The 17,545-nt window shown below is 32.7% G+C and overlaps 1 protein-coding gene across 1 annotated transcript in view; it reads right to left on the reverse strand.

Moving 5' to 3' along the window:
• The window catches only part of hectd3 (HECT domain containing 3), a 61,454-nt gene that overhangs the window by 25,432 nt on the left and 18,477 nt on the right, over window positions 1-17,545 (reverse strand). The window contains exons 10-14 of the mRNA XM_059984107.1: window positions 6,098-6,179; window positions 5,185-5,367; window positions 3,524-3,576; window positions 962-1,026; window positions 351-454 (exon numbers count right to left, since the gene is read on the reverse strand). Of these exons, the coding sequence (XP_059840090.1) occupies window positions 351-454; window positions 962-1,026; window positions 3,524-3,576; window positions 5,185-5,367; window positions 6,098-6,179 (487 nt within the window). The remainder of the gene's footprint in view (window positions 1-350; window positions 455-961; window positions 1,027-3,523; window positions 3,577-5,184; window positions 5,368-6,097; window positions 6,180-17,545) is intronic.

The following is a 17,545-nucleotide window of genomic DNA, read 5'->3' on the forward strand; positions in this document are numbered from 1 at the left end:
TATGAGCAGAAAACAGGGTATCCGGAGGAAATCCATACACTAACAAGCTGTTGCAAATGCTACACAGTCAGCACCTAACTGCAACACCATGCAGGGTACAACTCCATGCTGAGGACTCTAGAGCGCACTATAAAATATTCCATCATTCCTCCTATTCCATATTGCACTTTTCACTCTAGTGCATTCTGCAGTCCTGCAAACTGATTTGTTAATTTCCTGTCATGTGTTAAAAATCTGAGTTAAAAGATCTGAGTACTAAAGAAACATGCTCCTATATGAGCCCATTCCTTTCAAATGCAAAGCAAATGAAAATCAGAAGAACCCCAGAAAATTATCTTCTCCAAACAAACCTGATTGGATGTTCTTACAAAAAAGGGCAAAGGTACAGGACTGTCTCCAGAACTTGGGCAAAGTTCTTCAGAGATATCAGAGAGACTGTCTCGGAATCCACCACCTGTTGGTTTAAAAAAATGGTTTATTTAAAGTCTTGTCTAATCCTTAAATGATTACCAATGTTGAAATGTTATATTTGTCATAATTAGTAACAGTACAGCTTCTGCAATGATTGACTTATTTTCCAATGTTAGCTGGAGATTATTACTTTGCAATTGGATCACAATTACTCAATTATGAGTTACAAGGTAGCAAAATATGAAATAAAGTTGTACTTAAGACATCATATCAATTATCGAGGAAAATGTTTCACAGATATATCCATCATGGCTCAAGTGCTTCCTTCATGACTGTTTTTGCTTCTAAATATTATTGTGCATTCTTCATTTTCTACATAACTCACTGGTTTATCTTTTCATATCATGTGTTACAACTGATGTACAATAACTTTAGAAAAGCATTTAGAAAGTTGATTGATTCAGCAGGTGCTCTGAATCTGAAATATAAATAAACTAATGGAAATACTCAATCCTAATCTGTGGAGAGAACATGACTGCGTAGAGCTTACCTTGATCAATGATTCCTTCAGAGATAAATTTACATTCCCACCACTGGTCATAGCGCGCCGGCCACCTTTAGATATATAAAGGTTAAAACTGTTTATTTTTGAACATGAGTTTGCATTTCAAAATTCTTCCTCATCATTAACAGGAGCTCACACACTGAGAACGTGTCTCCTGGTTCTGAACTCTCCCATGATGGGGAACACCTCTGCATCCAGGATCAACCTAGTCTACCTCATCTGAACGGCCTCCAATGAAATAATATCTTTCCCTAAATGGGAGAGGAAGGCAAAGTTGTTCTTGGTGTGGTATCACTGCAAATGTACCAAGTGCTGGCAAGACTTTGCTACTTTTATACCAAATATCCCTTGAAATATGAGCTAATATTCTTTTAGTCCTCCCATTACCAATCACACTTGTGTGTTTACATTACTTTGTTCACAAGGACCCTTCAAATCTCCTTTTATGCAACTTTCTGTATCTTTGCACTACCGGAATAATAAAGTTCTTTTGTTCTTTTTTCTAAAACGAAGTACTTTACATTTTCTCATTTTATACTCACTTAACATTTTGCCCACTCACTTAACCTGTCATTATTCACATGTAAACTTTTTGTAAACTCAAAAACTTGCCTTTTCTCCTATTTTTGCATGGTATGCAACTCTTACAGCTCATTCGCTTTCTTTCATGATTTATTAACATATATTGTAAACAGATGTAGTCCTAGCGGTACTCCACATGTCAAAGGTTGCCAATCTACTTTGAGTGAAGCTGAGTGATGTTTCCCCTTTGGCTCAACAGCCTGATGGTTGGTTTAAGGGCATTGGTGTTTCTATACCAGGCTATGATGCAACCATACAATATACTCTCCACCACACTTCTATAAAAGTTTGTCAAAGTTTTAGACGTCTTGCTGAATCTTTGCAAACTTCTAAGAAAGCAGAGGCACTACTTGTGCTTTCTTCATAATGACATTTACGTGCTGGACCCAGGACAAATGATAGCACTAAGGAACTGTTGCTGACCCTGTCCACCTCTGATCCCCTGATGAGGACTGGCTCTGGTTTTCTCCTGCTGAAGACAATAATCAGCTCCTTGGATCTTGCTGACATTGAGTAAGAGGTTGTTGTGGCACCACTCAGTCAGACTTTCAATCTCCCTTTCCTCTATGCTGATTCACATGCTGAAATGCTGAATTAACTTTAAAAAAAATGCTTTATACAGTAAGTTACGAAGAGGTCAGGCTTGTTGTTTTATTCATTTTTAAACAGCTTGTTTTGTTCCATGGTCCTATTTGTCTCTTGCCTGCATCTTCTGTTCTTTCATTTCTCTCTCCTTAGACATCTTTCTTAGGCTCTTATATCCACGCCACTCAATTTTAGAGCCTTCCAAAGATCATTCAATAAACACCTAGCTCAATAATGGGAAGGAGGCACTAAGTTTGTTAGGAAGGTAAGTTTCTCCATCAAACATCACAAAAACTTTATCAGTTAAATTCAACACCATTAAAAATCTCACTCAAAAATTAAATAGTTAAACTGTTATTACTGCAATAAAATGCTTTGCAATTACATTGAATGAAAATACCTGCTTATATTTATTTAGCAATACAGCATAGAGTGGGCCATTCCAGCCCTACCACCCCAGCAACCCCCAACAATCCCAATTAAACCTAACCGGTACATCTTTAGACTGAGGGAGGGAACTGGAGGACCCAGAGAAAACTTGCACATTCCACAGGGAGGACGTACAGAGACACCTTACAGAACTGCGCCGGAATTGAGCTCCAAACTCCGGAACGCCCCAAGCTGTAATAGCGTTGCACTAACCCCTACGCTACTGTGGCCATACCATACTGTTAACAGGGGACTAAGCTAAAGAAATTTTGAAACAGACAGCAAATTAGATAGGCAGCATACCGCCTACCAAAGTCGAAAAGCAAAATACAAATTTTAGATAATTTATTCTAACTTTTCAGAATTCAGAATTCTCTTTTCAAAGCCTTTTTTTGATAAAACTGCTTTTCATTTGGTCATCTACAATCATCAGAAGCCACTGAGGCTCTTTTTTTTGCTTTCTTCTGTTCCTACTTTAATTTAATAATTCATCGATAAGAAAATGAAGGAGCGATAAAAAAGCAGAGTCAAATCCCGAAGCCCCATTCCACAGTGTAGCCATAAAATAACATGAACAGTTATGCACTGCATGCCTTCAGCATCCTTTAGTGGAATACTTGATTTCAAGGCAGGAAACAAAATCGAATTGACCCATTTTGTCAGCGGAAGCAACAAAGGCAATGGGTAGTGTTGAATGGTCTCTGGCACTGAGATGAAAGAGTAAAATCAGAAGGGTGGGATCAATTAAACAAAATTTGATGTAAGCAATTGTAATTTAGAATTATAAGGCAGAAGTATGACTTTAAAGCACCCAAAGTACTGTGGTATGTGATTATAGTGCATCAGCAGAATAGCCAATTTGTAGCCTGAATGCTCCCCCCCCCCACCAACTATTAGAAAAATCTTAATCCCAGTTTAACTTTTCGTAAATCCTGAATTACCAAACAGTACCTGTAATCTAAAGGTTTCTCGCACTTGTCCGAAGGCTTCAGCCCCTCAAACATCTATAAAAGTAGTAAACACATTGAAATTTAGTATTGGCTCAACATTCAGCATTGTTGGTATATAGAACTTGTAAGTGGATAAAATAAAAAAATCAAAATCATTTCAATTGTTAGCATGCTCATGAAATTGAGACATTTCACTCCTCAAATAACCATTTACAAGTCTTCACGTTGCCTTGAACTGTATTTTTTAGATTTCCTACAATAGAAATAAATAATTGTACAGGTCCCAAACTTAATCTCTTGGTGTCCTCACCACTTGCAAGAGAGAAGTAGACACCTTGATGTACCACCCGGGCAAGCTCAGCCACTGCTACACATTCTGGACAAGATTTGGATGGTTGTCTTTGGGAAGGTAAACAAAACTGCTGGCATAATATAATGGAACTGGAATTGGAATAGATTTATTCTTGTCACATGTACCAAGGAACAATATCTTGCATACTCTTTATACATCTTTCGTAAACCTACTGATTCCCACAGCTATCTTGACTATACCTCTTTCCATTCTGTCTCCTGTAAAAATGCTTTTCTCTGTTCTCAGATCTTTTATTTCTGCCACATAGGTTCCCAAGATGAGGGTTTCCTTCCGAGGACATCAGAGGTGTCCTCCTCCTTCAAAGGATAGGGTTTCCTCCTTCCACCATTGATGTTGCCCTCACCCACATATCCTCCATTTCTGCAAACTTGAGCTCACTCCATCTTCCCGTCACCTTAAAAGGGATAAGGTTCCTCTTATACTCAACTACCACCCAATGAGACTCCAATGCATCATTCTCCATACCTTCCGCCATCTTGAATGGAATCCTACCACCAAATACATCTTTACCTCCCCTCCGCCCCACTCTCTGCTTTCTGCAGGGATTGCTTCCTCTGTGATTCATGCGTCCATTTGCCACTCTCCACTAAGCTCCCTTCTGCAAGTGACAGAAATGCTACACATGCCCATTCACCTCCTTCCTTACCTTCGTTCAGGGCTCCAAAATGTCCTTCTAGGTGAGGAAACACTTCACCTACATATCGGTTGGCATCATCTATTGTAACCAGTGCTCCCAATGCAGCCTCCTCTACATTGGTGAGATCTGACATAAATTGGGGGACTGTTTTGTCAAGCTCTATCCACCAGAAGTGGAATTTCTCGATGGCCCATCATTTTAATTCCTATCCCCATTCCCATATTGACATGCCCGTCCATCACCTCCCTTCTACCATGAAGAGGCCACTCTTAGGGTGGAAGAGCACACCTCATATTCTATCTAGGTAGCCTCTAACCTGATGGCATGAACATCTATTTCTCCTTTCAATATTATTTTTCTTTCTCTTTCCCCCACTTCGGCCTCTTAACTCTTTCTCTTCACTTGCCCCGATGCCCCTTCTTCCCTTTCTCTTACAGTCCACTCTCCTTTCCTGTCAGATTCCTTCTTCTGCAGCCTTTTACCTTTCCCACTCACCTGGCTTCACCTTTCACCATCTAGCTTCTCCTCCCCCACCTTTTTATTCTAGCAGCTTCCCCCTTCCTTTCCAGTCCTGATGAAGGATCTTGGCACGAAACATTGACTGTTTCTCCATTTCGTGTGCGTTGCTTTGGATTACTTTGACACACAGTACCTGCGTGAACACAGTATTCTTGCAGGAGGGATCAAGGGAAGGGTTGTCACGATGCTCCATGGCTACTCTTCGATTTATATAGAGTTTTGGCATGAAGCTGGGTTTGTTGGTTTCTGAATCCTTGAGGCATTGTGTAATGAGAGCAGTGCGCCGTTTTGAAAGCAGGAGGAATTGTTTGATGTACTGGAAAGCAAAAAAAAAACTCATTAGTTTGGCGGCCTGGATTTTAGAGAGCCTCAGAGTGGAAGCTTGTTCTAATTTGGTGCCTGACCCAAACTTCTAGAGGGAATCTATAAGCAGTACAAGCAATAGCAATAGCAATAGCAATAGCTCTGCTACAAATTATACAAGAACCCTCACTAAGACATGCAGAATTTAAACAGAAACCATTAAGCAAGAAGTACAATTTGGTATAAATCATACCAAACAAGAAGAATAAAGAACAGACAAGTGCTTGGGATTTTGAGAGAAAAGGGACAGTATTTTAAAAACAAATTTAATTTGCAATACAATTAATTTTTGAAAGAATTGAGACTCCAAATTAGCCATTTGTCAGAATAGTTATCAGCATCTAAGTAAAAGACAGGATCAGATGCATTGAGTAAACTACACAAGTGAAGAAAGTAGAAGTCATCAGACTTAAATGGAAGAGTGAATGGAGCAGTGACAATGCATTGGAAAACAGTACTCATTCCATTCCCAGAGATTTGGGCATGATTTTCTCCACTTTCAAAAATGACCTCCTCCTGCTTATATTTCTTATATGCTGAAGGACAAATCATATCCAGGAAATTGAACTGTTTTAGTCAGTGACCCTCTTGGAAGACTTGGAGAAGCTAGAGGGTACATTCATCAGAATTAGAACAAAACTTTGAAGACACACTTGCTCGTATTCCTTTGCTGAACTACTCACCTTCAAGTGACCAAATGATCCCACTGTGTGGTCCCAAGCTGGCACTAGATAGTGAATAAGGCTGTCCAGGAGTTTAAGGAATCTAGGCAACAGAATAATTCAATTAATAAGGACAATGTAGCATGTCACATTTTTATAATTAAACATTTAAAATATGTAAACACAACAATGATAAAAAAAAACTATATATCAGAATCCCCATGATTATTCTATCTACTATGTATCAATTAAATTTCAATTCAGTTTAATGCAGACTTATTATGGAACATGCATTTCTTCACTGTAAGCAGTTAGACATTAATATTCCATTATCTGATGTCTGGACATCTCAATGGTTCAAGATCTAGTCACTCACTTAAGTACTCATCTTCTGCAGTCCTAATTTCCATTGATTCATGTACTTGCTGTATATTACTGGGAGTGCAGGACAATTTTAACCTACATTTTGGCATTATTAGATGGTTGGAATTCGGAAGCTAAAGCTACAAAAACATCCAGAACATGTGAAAAAACAAATTCAATTTTTTTTGGATACAAATCTACATTCAGTTGAGGATAAAATTGTATTATGGGAAGCGATGAAAGCATATTTAAGGGGTCAGATTATAAGTTATACATCTAAAATTAAGAAGGAATACGCAGCAGAAATAGATCAATTGGAAAAAGATATAATGTTAGAAAAAGAATCTCAAAGATATATGACAGAAGAAAAACGAAGACAACTTGTTAATAAAAAACTACAATATAATACACTACAGACATATCGTACAGAAAAAGTAATTACGAGAACTAAACAGAAATATTATGAATTAGGTGAAAGATCACATAAAATTCTTGCTTGGCAGTTGAAAACAGAACAGGTTTCTAAAACAATAAATGCAATCAGAACAAGTGTAAATAAGGTTACTTATAAGCCTTTAGAAATTAATGAAACTTAAATTTTTTTTACACTGAACTATATCAATCAGAATCAAAAAATAAGATTGCTGAGATAGATAAATTTTTATCACAAATAACTCTTACAAAATTAAATTTGGAAGAACAGAAAGGATTAAATATGCCCTTTACATTAAAAGAGGTTGAAGAAGCTTTAGGATCACTTCAGAGTAATAAATCCCCAGGAGAAAATGGTTTTCCTCCTGAGTTTTATAAAAAATTTAAAGATTTATTAATTCCTCCTTTTATGGAATTAATACACCAAGTGGAAAGAATGCATAAACTCCCACAATCTTTTTTTAACAGTGATCATAACTGTATTGCCAAAAGAAGAGAGATCCTTTAAAACCAACATCATATATGCCTATTTCTTTGTTGAATACAGATTATAAAATACTAGCAAAAATTTTATCTAATAGAATATCTAAATATTTACCAAAATTAATACATATGGATCAAACAGGTTTTATTAAAAATAGGCAATCAATGGATAATATAACCCGGTTACTTAGTATAATTCATTTGGCACAAAAAAGAGAGGAAATGAGTGTGGCAGTTGCTTTGGATGCAGAAAAAGCATTTGATAGATTGGAATGGGATTTTTTATTTAAGGTATTGGAAAAATATGAATTAGGAAAATCTATTATACAATGGATTAAAGCTTTAAATACTAATCCTCAAGCTAAAGTAGTTACAAATGGTCAGATTTCAACACCATTTTGCTTAACGAGGTCAACTAGACAAGGCTGCCCATTATCACCTGCTTTATTTGTATTGGCAATAGAACCATTAGCTGAATTAATTAGAACAGATTCAGATATTGGAGGCTTTAGAGTTAATCAAGAAGAATATAAGATTAATTTAGTTGCTGATGATGTTTTCTTTCTTTTTCAATCTTTTTATTGATTTTCACATATACACAAAAAAATAACATAGTAATAAGTAAATTATAAATACAATAGACTTGAAATCACATTGATAATAAGATAATAATATCCTACTAAACATCAACAAAAGAAAATACCTTAATCAAGTCCACATGATTATATGAAAAAAAAACAAAAATAACCATTAAAAAAGAAAAAAAAATATTAAAAAATATGTGAGAAAAAAAAATATATATTAAAAAAAAATAAAACACTAAACTAAACTAACATAGGCAATAATAACAGTTTACAAGTATAAGATAGTGTCAAAGAACTCCGGAACTCCATACCTGAACATGAATAAGCAGAAAGGTCTGGAAAAGGCCAAATTAATTCATATGAAAATGTCGAATAAACGGTCTCCAAGTTTCTTCAAATTTAATTGATGAGTCAAAAATAGTGCTTCTAATTTTTTCCAAACTCAGATAAGAAATAGTTTGAGAAAGCCATTGAAATGTAGTAGGAGGATTTACTTCTTTCCAATTTTGTAGTATAGACCTTCTGGCCATTAATGTTACAAAAGCAATCATTCGTCTGATTGAGGGGGAAAACTGATTACCATCTTCATTTGGTATACCAAAAATTGCAGTAATAAAATGAGGTTGTAAATCTATATTCCAAATTGAGGAAATAGTAGTAAATATATCCTTCCAATAATTATGTAAAGTGGGACATGACCAAAACATATGGGTCAATGAGGCCACTTCTGAATGACATCTGTCACATAGAGGGTTAATATGAGAATAAAATCGAGCAAGTTTATCTTTAGACATATGAGCTCTATGTACAATTTTAAATTGTATTAAAGCATGTTTAGCACATATAGAAGAAGAATTAACCATTTGCAAAATTTTTTCCCATTTATCTGTTGATATGTTGTATTGAAGTTCTTTTTCCCATTCTTGTTTAATTCTAACTGATATTTCTGGTTGTATCTTCATAATCATATTATAAATAAAAGCTACTAATCCCTTCTGACAAGGATTTAAGGTAAAAATCAAATCTGTAGTGTCCACCAAAGTTGAATTAGGAAAAGATGGTAAAACTTTATGTAAAAAATTTCTAATTTGTAAATATCTGAAAAAATTAGATTTAGGTAATTCAAATTTATTAGAAAGTTGATCAAATGACATCAAAGTATCTTCAAAAAAGAGATCACGAAAACATTTTATACCTTTCCTTTTCCATATGTTAAAAGCTTGATCTGTCCAGGAGGGTTTGAAAAAGAAATTAAATAAGATAGGGCTATCAAGAACAAAGTTTTTCAAAATAAAAAACTTACGAAATTGAAACCAAATTCGTAATGTATGTTTAATAACAGGATTAAATATTTGTTTATTAAATTTAACTAAATCCGCAGGAAGACAAGAACCAAGAACAGAGAATAGAGAATATCCCTTTACCTCATTACATTCCAAATTTACCCACTGTGGGCACAGTGGTGAATCCAAATCTAATTTCCAATACAATAAATTACGAATATTATTTGCCCAATAATAAAATCTAAAATTAGGTAAAGCTAAACCACCATCTTTTTTTGATTTTTGTAATTGCTTTTTACTTAACCTAGGGTTTTTATTTTGCCACACAAATGAAGAAATTTTTGAATCAATGTTATCAAAAAAAGATTTAGGAATAAAAACTGGTAGGGCTTGAAATAAATATAAAAATTTCGGTAAAATCATCATTTTGATAGCATTAATCCGACCAATTAATGATAAAAACAAAGGAGACCATCTTGTAGTAAGTTGATGAATTTGATGAAGCATAGGTAAAAAATTCAGTCTAAATAAATCTTTATATTTCTTGGTAATTTTTATACCTAGATAAGTGAAGTTATCAGTAACAACTTTAAATGGTATCCTATCAGTCAATAAAGTTTGTGCATTTAAAGGAAATAATTCACTCTTATCTAAATTTAGTTTATAACCAGAAAATGTACCAAATTGAACCAACAAGGATAAAATAGCAGGAATAGACCTATCAGGGTCAGAAATATATAACAGCAAATCATCAGCATAAAGAGATAATTTATATAACTTCTCATTACGGGTAATACCAAAAATATTAGGAGATTCACGAATAGCAATAGCTAAAGGTTCTAATGCAATATTAAATAATAAAGGACTTAAGGGACAACCTTGTCTCGTACCACGAGATAATTGAAAAAAAGAGGATCTGTGGTTATTCATAAAAACAAAAGCAACAGGTTTATGATATATTAATTTAATCCATGATATAAAATTAGGACTAAAATTAAAATTTCTCAATGTATTAAATAAATATATCCATTCAACTCTATCAAAAGCTTTTTCAGCATCTAATGAAATAACACATTCTGGGATTGTGGGTGGTGAAGTATGAATTATATTAATCAATTTTCTAACATTAAAAAAGGAATACCAATTCCTCATAAAACCAGTTTGATCTTCTGAAATAAATCTGAGACAGTACTTTTTCTAATCTAATAGCTAAAATTTTTGTAAGAATCTTAGAATCTACATTTAATAATGATATAGGGCGATAAGATGTACATAAAGTAGGATCTTTATCTTTTTTAAGAATTAGAGAAATATTAGCTTCATAAAAAGATTGAGGTAATCTCTTCTTAGCAAACGCATCATTAAAAATTTCACATAAGCTGATGATGTTTTGATTTATTTAACAAACCCATTGCAATCTTTGCAAAGATTATCTTTTAGATTGGAAGAATATGGGAAAGTATCAGGCTATAAAGTAAATTGGGATAAAAGTGAAATCTTACCCCTTACCAAAGGAAATTATAATCAATGTCGATTAGCAACTCAATTTCGATGGTCAATAAATGGTATAAAATATTTAGGTATTAGAGTTGATAATGATGTAAAAAATTTATATAAACAAAATTATTTGCCATTATTAAAAAAAATAAGAGGATCTTGATAAATGGATGATGTTACCAATAACATTAATAGGTAGAGTTAATGCTATAAAAATGAATATATTTCCTAGATTGCAATATTTATTTCAAACTTTACCAATACAATTACCTCAGAAGTTTTTTCAAGAACTTAATAAATATGTAAGGAAATTTCTTTGGAAAGGAAAGATGTCAAGAATATCAATGGAAAAATTGACATGTAAATTTGATTTAAGAGGGTTACAACTTACACATTTTAAGAATTATTATAAAGCAAATTAACTTAGATTTATTGCGTCTTTTTTTGATGAAGAAAAATCAGCATGGATTAGAATAGAATTAGATAAGATAGGAGAAAACATACCAGAAGATTTTATATATAAGTGGGAATCCAAATGGATACAGGAAAAAAAAGAATCTCCTACATTAAGACACTTGAATGATTTATGGAATAAGGTAAATATGGACGATGAGATAAAGAAATCTTTATTAATTAGCAAAAAGAACTTTAATTCAAAATAGGCTTATTCCTTTTACAATGGATAATAAACTTTTACATAGTTGGTTTCAAAAGGGGATTAAATATATAGGTGATTGTTTTGAAGGAGGTATATTGATGTCATTTGATCAATTAAAAAATAAATATAAAATATCAAATAACACTCTTTTCTGTTATTTTCAATTAAAAGCCTATTTATGAGAAAAGTTGGGACAATGTTGATGCCAAAACCTAGTGAAATAGAAATATTAATTCAGAAAGGAAAAATTAAAAAATTTACATCTTGTATGTATAATTTGATTCAAAAGCAGACAATTAAATTAGAAATTCATAAATCAAGACAAAAATGGGAATCTGATCTGAATGTTAAAATTGATGGAAAAAACTGGTCAAGATTATGTTCTGATAGTATGAGAAATACAATAAATGTTTGACTTAGATTAATACAATATAGTTTTTTTACATCCATTATATACAACTATTAATCACTCTGTTTTATACACTTTAACCATTATACTATATTCTTGACTATTATTTTTGTTCCTTCGAAGGTGTATTTTTAACCCTTCGAAGGTGAATTATTTTTTATTAAGGGTGGTTTTTTGAAAAATATTTTTGGTTTTGTTTAAGATGGCGGTATTTTTTTCCGCTTGTCTTCTTCCTACAATGCATCACTTATCATAGCTTAAATATTTTTTGTTTTGTCTGGGTTATAACCCCATTTATAAGCTTTTAGTGATTATATTCTATTTTTTCTACAACCAAGTATATTAAGAAGTGTGGTTTTAGTATAGTGATTATAATTTTTAAAGTCGGGGTGGTTTTTTTTATATATATATCCTTTATATACGGAGTGGTCTTCCGCTGATATAGGGGTAGAATTAGTCTAATTTTTTCCTTTTTCTAGCCATATTTTGGCTTTTTCTTTTCTTTTTCTTGTGGGGGTGGGGGATGGTCTGTTTTCTAATTTTATTTTTCTTTTACCAGTTTGTTTTAGTTTTTTTCATTTGGGCTGTTTTTGAACTTCAACTATGTCTACGATGTCGTCACTTCCGGGACCACTCTTTATTTTTGTTCCTCTTCCGGGTGCATGAGTTTATAATTTGGTTAACCCTTTTTATACCAAAGGGTTGATTTTAGAATTATGGCTCAGACCATTAATTTTGTGTCTTAGAATACTAATGGTTTAAACCATCCGATTAAACGAAAGAAGATTTTCAAAGTGTTCCAAAGACTTAATGCTCATATCATTTTTGTACAAGAAACTCATGTGAGGAAGGAGGACAAATATCGTTTTTTTAGGTCTTGGTGGGGTCAACAGTATCATTCGAATTCGAATGCCAAAGTAAAGGGAGTTTCAATTTTTATTGACTCCTCTATTGCATTTGTTCAACACGATATCTCTTTGGATCCGAATGGTAGATTTTTGTTAATTTCGGGTTTACTTTGTAATAAAAAGGTTGCTATGGTTAATGTTTATGCTCCAAATGTGGATTGTCCTGATTTTTTTAAGTCCTTATTTACTTCTTTACCTAATCTAAATGAATATAAGTTAATAATGGGTGGTGACTTTAATTGTTGTTTAAATCCTTTGATGGATAAATCTTTATCTATTCAGACTTTACCCAATAAGTCGGCCACTTGTATTAACTCCTTTTTGACTGATAACGGTGTTTTTGATATTTGGAGATTTCGGCATCCTAACGACAAAGAGTTTTCTTTATTCTCACATGTTTATCATTCTTATTCGAGAATTGATTATTTTTTTATTGACTCTTGTTTTATTCCATCGGTAATCGGTTGTAATTATGATATTATAGCTGTCTCTGACCATGCTCCATTAAAACTTTCTATTAAATTTACGGATACAGCTTCTAATGTTAGACAATGGCGATTTGACTCTACCTTACTGCAAGATCCGGACTTTATTAAATTTATGAAGGAACAGATCGACTTCTTCTTTTCAACTAATTCCACGGATGATATTTCTTGCGGAACACGTTGGGACACTTTTAAAGCGTATATACGTGGACAGATTATCTCTTGCTCCGTTGGTTTGAGAAAACGCATTAAGAAGGAAACTCTTTTATTAGTCGATAAAATTAAAGAGATTGACAAGAAATATTCGATCACTCCTAGTAAGGAGCTTTACAAACAAAGGGTTGAACTTCATAGTTTATTACTTACATCTCCGATTGAAAATCAATTAATGAAAACCAGATCTGATTTTTATATACATAGTGATAAATCAGGTAAACTGTTAGCCAGTCAGTTGAAGAATGCTTTGGTTAAACGTCAAATCACTAAGATTCGTCAGCAGAATGGGGATTTGACAGTTAACCATGATGGGATAAATAAGTCATTTCAAGACTTTTATACCTCCCTGTATCAATCTGAATTTCCTCAGGATTGTAATACCATGTGTGATTTTCTTGGGAAACTGAATTTTCCAAAATTATCATCCGATGATCTTTCAATATTAGATACTCCTATTACGGACGCAGAAATCAAAGGGGTTATTTCCTCAATGAATTCTGGGAAAGCACCAGGTCCAGATGGGTATATAGTAGAATTTTTAAAATGTTTTTCCGCTACTCTTTCTCCTTGGTTATGCAGGGTTTTTGAGGAAGCAATTAGATTGGGGAATTTGCCACAATCTTTTTATAGAGCTTCCATTTCTTTAATACTGAAGAAAGATAAAGACCTGTGCATCCTATAGACCAATATCTTTATTGAATGTAGACTCCAAGATCTTTTCCAAGTTACTGGCATCCAGGCTGGAGAAGGTATTACCCCAAATTATTTCGGAAGATCAAACCGGTTTTATTAAAAATCGCTATTCTTTTTTCAATGTTAGGAGATTACTGAATATTGTTTATACTCCTTCACATAGCACTTCAGAATGTGTTATTTCATTAGATGCGGAGAAAGCATTTGATAGAGTTGAATGGCCTTACTTATTTAATGTGTTGGAGAAGTTTAATTTTAGTCCGACTTTCATTTCCTGGATTAAACTGATTTATCACACTCCAGTAGCCTCAGTGTTTACTAATAATCAAAGATCTCCCTTTTTTTGTTTATTTCGGGGCACTAGACAAGGCTGTCCTCTTAGCCCATTACTATTTAACATTGCTTTAGAACCTTTGGCAATTGCCATCAGAGAATCACAGGCTATTTCGGGTATTAATCGTGGGACAGATATTCATAAGTTATCTTTGTATGCAGATGATTTATTATTATTCATTTCTAACCCTAAGAAATCTATTCCAGCAGTTCTATCATTGTTGGCTCAATTTAGTGAGTTTTCTGGGTATAAGTTAAATCTTAATAAGAGTGAATTGTTTCCTTTGAATAGACAAGTCCCAATTTATGGAAATTTACCTTTTAAATTAGTTAATGACTCTTTTATTTACTTAGGGATTAAAATCACAAAAAACCATAAAGAATTATTTAGGTTTAATTTTTTACCCTTAATTGATCAGATTAAAGGCTTGTTTACTAAGTGGTCACCATTATCTTTATCTCTGATAGGTAGGGGTAATGCTATTAAGATGGTTATTTTACCTAAGTTTTTATATATTTTTCAAGCGGTACCAATTTTTATTCTGAAATCTTTTTTTACTAATGTTGATTCAAAAATTTCCTCATATATATGGCAGAATAAAAATCCCAGGTTAGGTAAAATATATTTACAGAAGACAAAGAAGGAAGGTGGGTTAGCATTACCTAATTTCAGATTTTATTATTGGGCACTTAATATTAGATATTTTGGTTGAAAGACTGGGATGGATCTTTTGGCCCTCATTGGGTGAGTTTGGAAATTAAATCGGTACCAGGTTATGCTCTGGGGTCTATTTTAGGGACTTCTCTCCATTTTGCTCTTTCTAAATTGCCGAAACGAATTGACAACCCGATAGTTAAACATACTTTATGTATATGGTTTCAATTTCGGAAATTTTTCGGGTTGACTCAATTCGTTCTAAATATTCCTATTGTATCTAATTGCTTTTTCCACCCTTCAATTATAGATCAAGCTTATTCAGCTTGGAAAACTAAGGGATTACTAAGATTTTCTGATTTATTTTTGGACAATTGTTTTATGTCTTTTGAGCAATTATCTAATAAATATAATTTGCCTAGATTTCATTTTTTTTTAGATATTTACAGATTAGGCATTTTTTAAGTACTGTACTTCCTACGTTTCCAAATTTTGTGTCTTCAGATATTTTGGAGAGTTTGTTGGAATTAAACCCTTTTCAAAAAGGGCTTATATCAAAACTTTATAATATAATTATGAAGATACGTTCAGAGCCCCTTTATAAGACAAAAAATGATTGGGAAAGAGAGCTTAATCTCATTATTCCTATTGAGAATTGGGATAAAATTCTTCAATTAGTTAATACATCTTCTATATGTGCCAAACATTCATTAATACAATTTAAGGTCGTACATAGGGCCCATATGTCCAAGGATAAATTAGCTCATTTTTATTCTTATATAAATCCTATTTGTGATAGATGTCAATTTGAAACTGCGTCTTTAGCTCATATGTTTTGGTCATGTCCGCTTTTGAAAAAATATTGGAAAGATATTTTTGATATTATCTCTGCGGTATTGAACATCGATTTACAACCCCATCCTATTACCGCAATTTTTGGTTTACCAATGATGGACTCACTGCATTTATCTTCTTCCGCCTGCCGAATGATTGCATTTCTCACTCTAATGGCTAGAAGATCTATTTTGCTGAATTGGAAGGAAATTAATCCTCCCACAGTATTTCATTGGTTTTCTCAAACTATGTTATGTTTAAATTTAGAAAAAAATTTGAAGTGGTGTATTTGATACTTCTATTAAATTTGAAAAGATATGGAGACCATTTATTCAATATTTTCATATGACGTAATATGACCCTGTTCCAAGCTTATTTGATTTTCCAGCTTTAATCTTATTTATGTTGAGAGGATCGGAGTTGATGACACTGATGATTATGTATTCTTGTGAGATATTATAAACAGCCCTTTTTTTTTCTTTTTCTAGTTTTTCTTTCTTTTTTTTCTCTTTTTTTGCTTTTTTTTCTTCTTTATTAGCTATTAGATTAGTAGTTTAGTTATTTTTGCATGACATTTTTTTTCTTTTTTCTGTGTTATTTTTATATTATATATTATGAAATACCTAGATTTACCTTGTTCATACATATACTGTATGGTTCATATTTTGGGAAAACTCATTTATATTGTAATCATTGCTTATGTATTCTTTCACGCGCAATGGGAATTTGTATGATTGTAATCCCTTTATTAATATATCAATTGTATTTTGTTCATATTATTAATGATAATAAAAAGATTGAAAAAGAAAGAAAGAATTATATATACCACAGAAAATAAATAGATTAAATTCAAATATGTCTGACCAATGTTTTCGATGTAATCAAGAAATTGGTACTTTTTTTACATTCTACTTGGTCTTGTTTTAAAATTCAACCATTTTGGATAAATTTAAGACTTTTATTGGAACAAATTATTGGAGTACAACTCCCACATAGTCCACTATTATTTTTATTAGATATTGAAGGGACAATAACAAAATTTAAATTGATAAGTATCAGAAAAAATTTATAAAAATTGCATTGGCAGTAGCCAAAAAAGTTATCGCAGTTACTTGGAAATCTGATTTATATTTAACTATGGATTGTTGGAATAATGAAATACATAGTTGTATTCCACTTGAAAAAATTACATATAATCTAAGAAATGAATATGATAAATTTTGGAAAATTTGGTTCCCATACTTACGAAAAATAGGATTAAATACATAGGTCCTTTGAAGATAAAATTATAGTAATTGGGGAAAGTAAAAATAAATATCAAAATTATTTTGAACTCCATGGAGCATGTGGGGACCCCGTCCGATAGTCAGGCAATCTTTCTCTTCTTTCCCTTTTTTTTCTTTCTTTAGATAAGGGTTAAGGGGAGGGGGGGAGGGTTAATATTATTTTTCTTACTATTTTATTATATTTATTCTTCGTAATTTCTAAAATTTAATAAATAAATCTTTTAAAAAAAACATCCAGAACAGTTTCCATCTTATCACACAGTCATAGATACACAACACCAGAACAATCAAATTTTAAATCTTCCACTGAGTTGCAAACAGTTTAACAATGAAGATGTTTGCTATAGTGA

This window comes from Hypanus sabinus, chromosome 11 (assembly GCF_030144855.1).
Source record: "Hypanus sabinus isolate sHypSab1 chromosome 11, sHypSab1.hap1, whole genome shotgun sequence".
NCBI classification, from domain to species: Eukaryota; Metazoa; Chordata; class Chondrichthyes; order Myliobatiformes; family Dasyatidae; genus Hypanus; species Hypanus sabinus.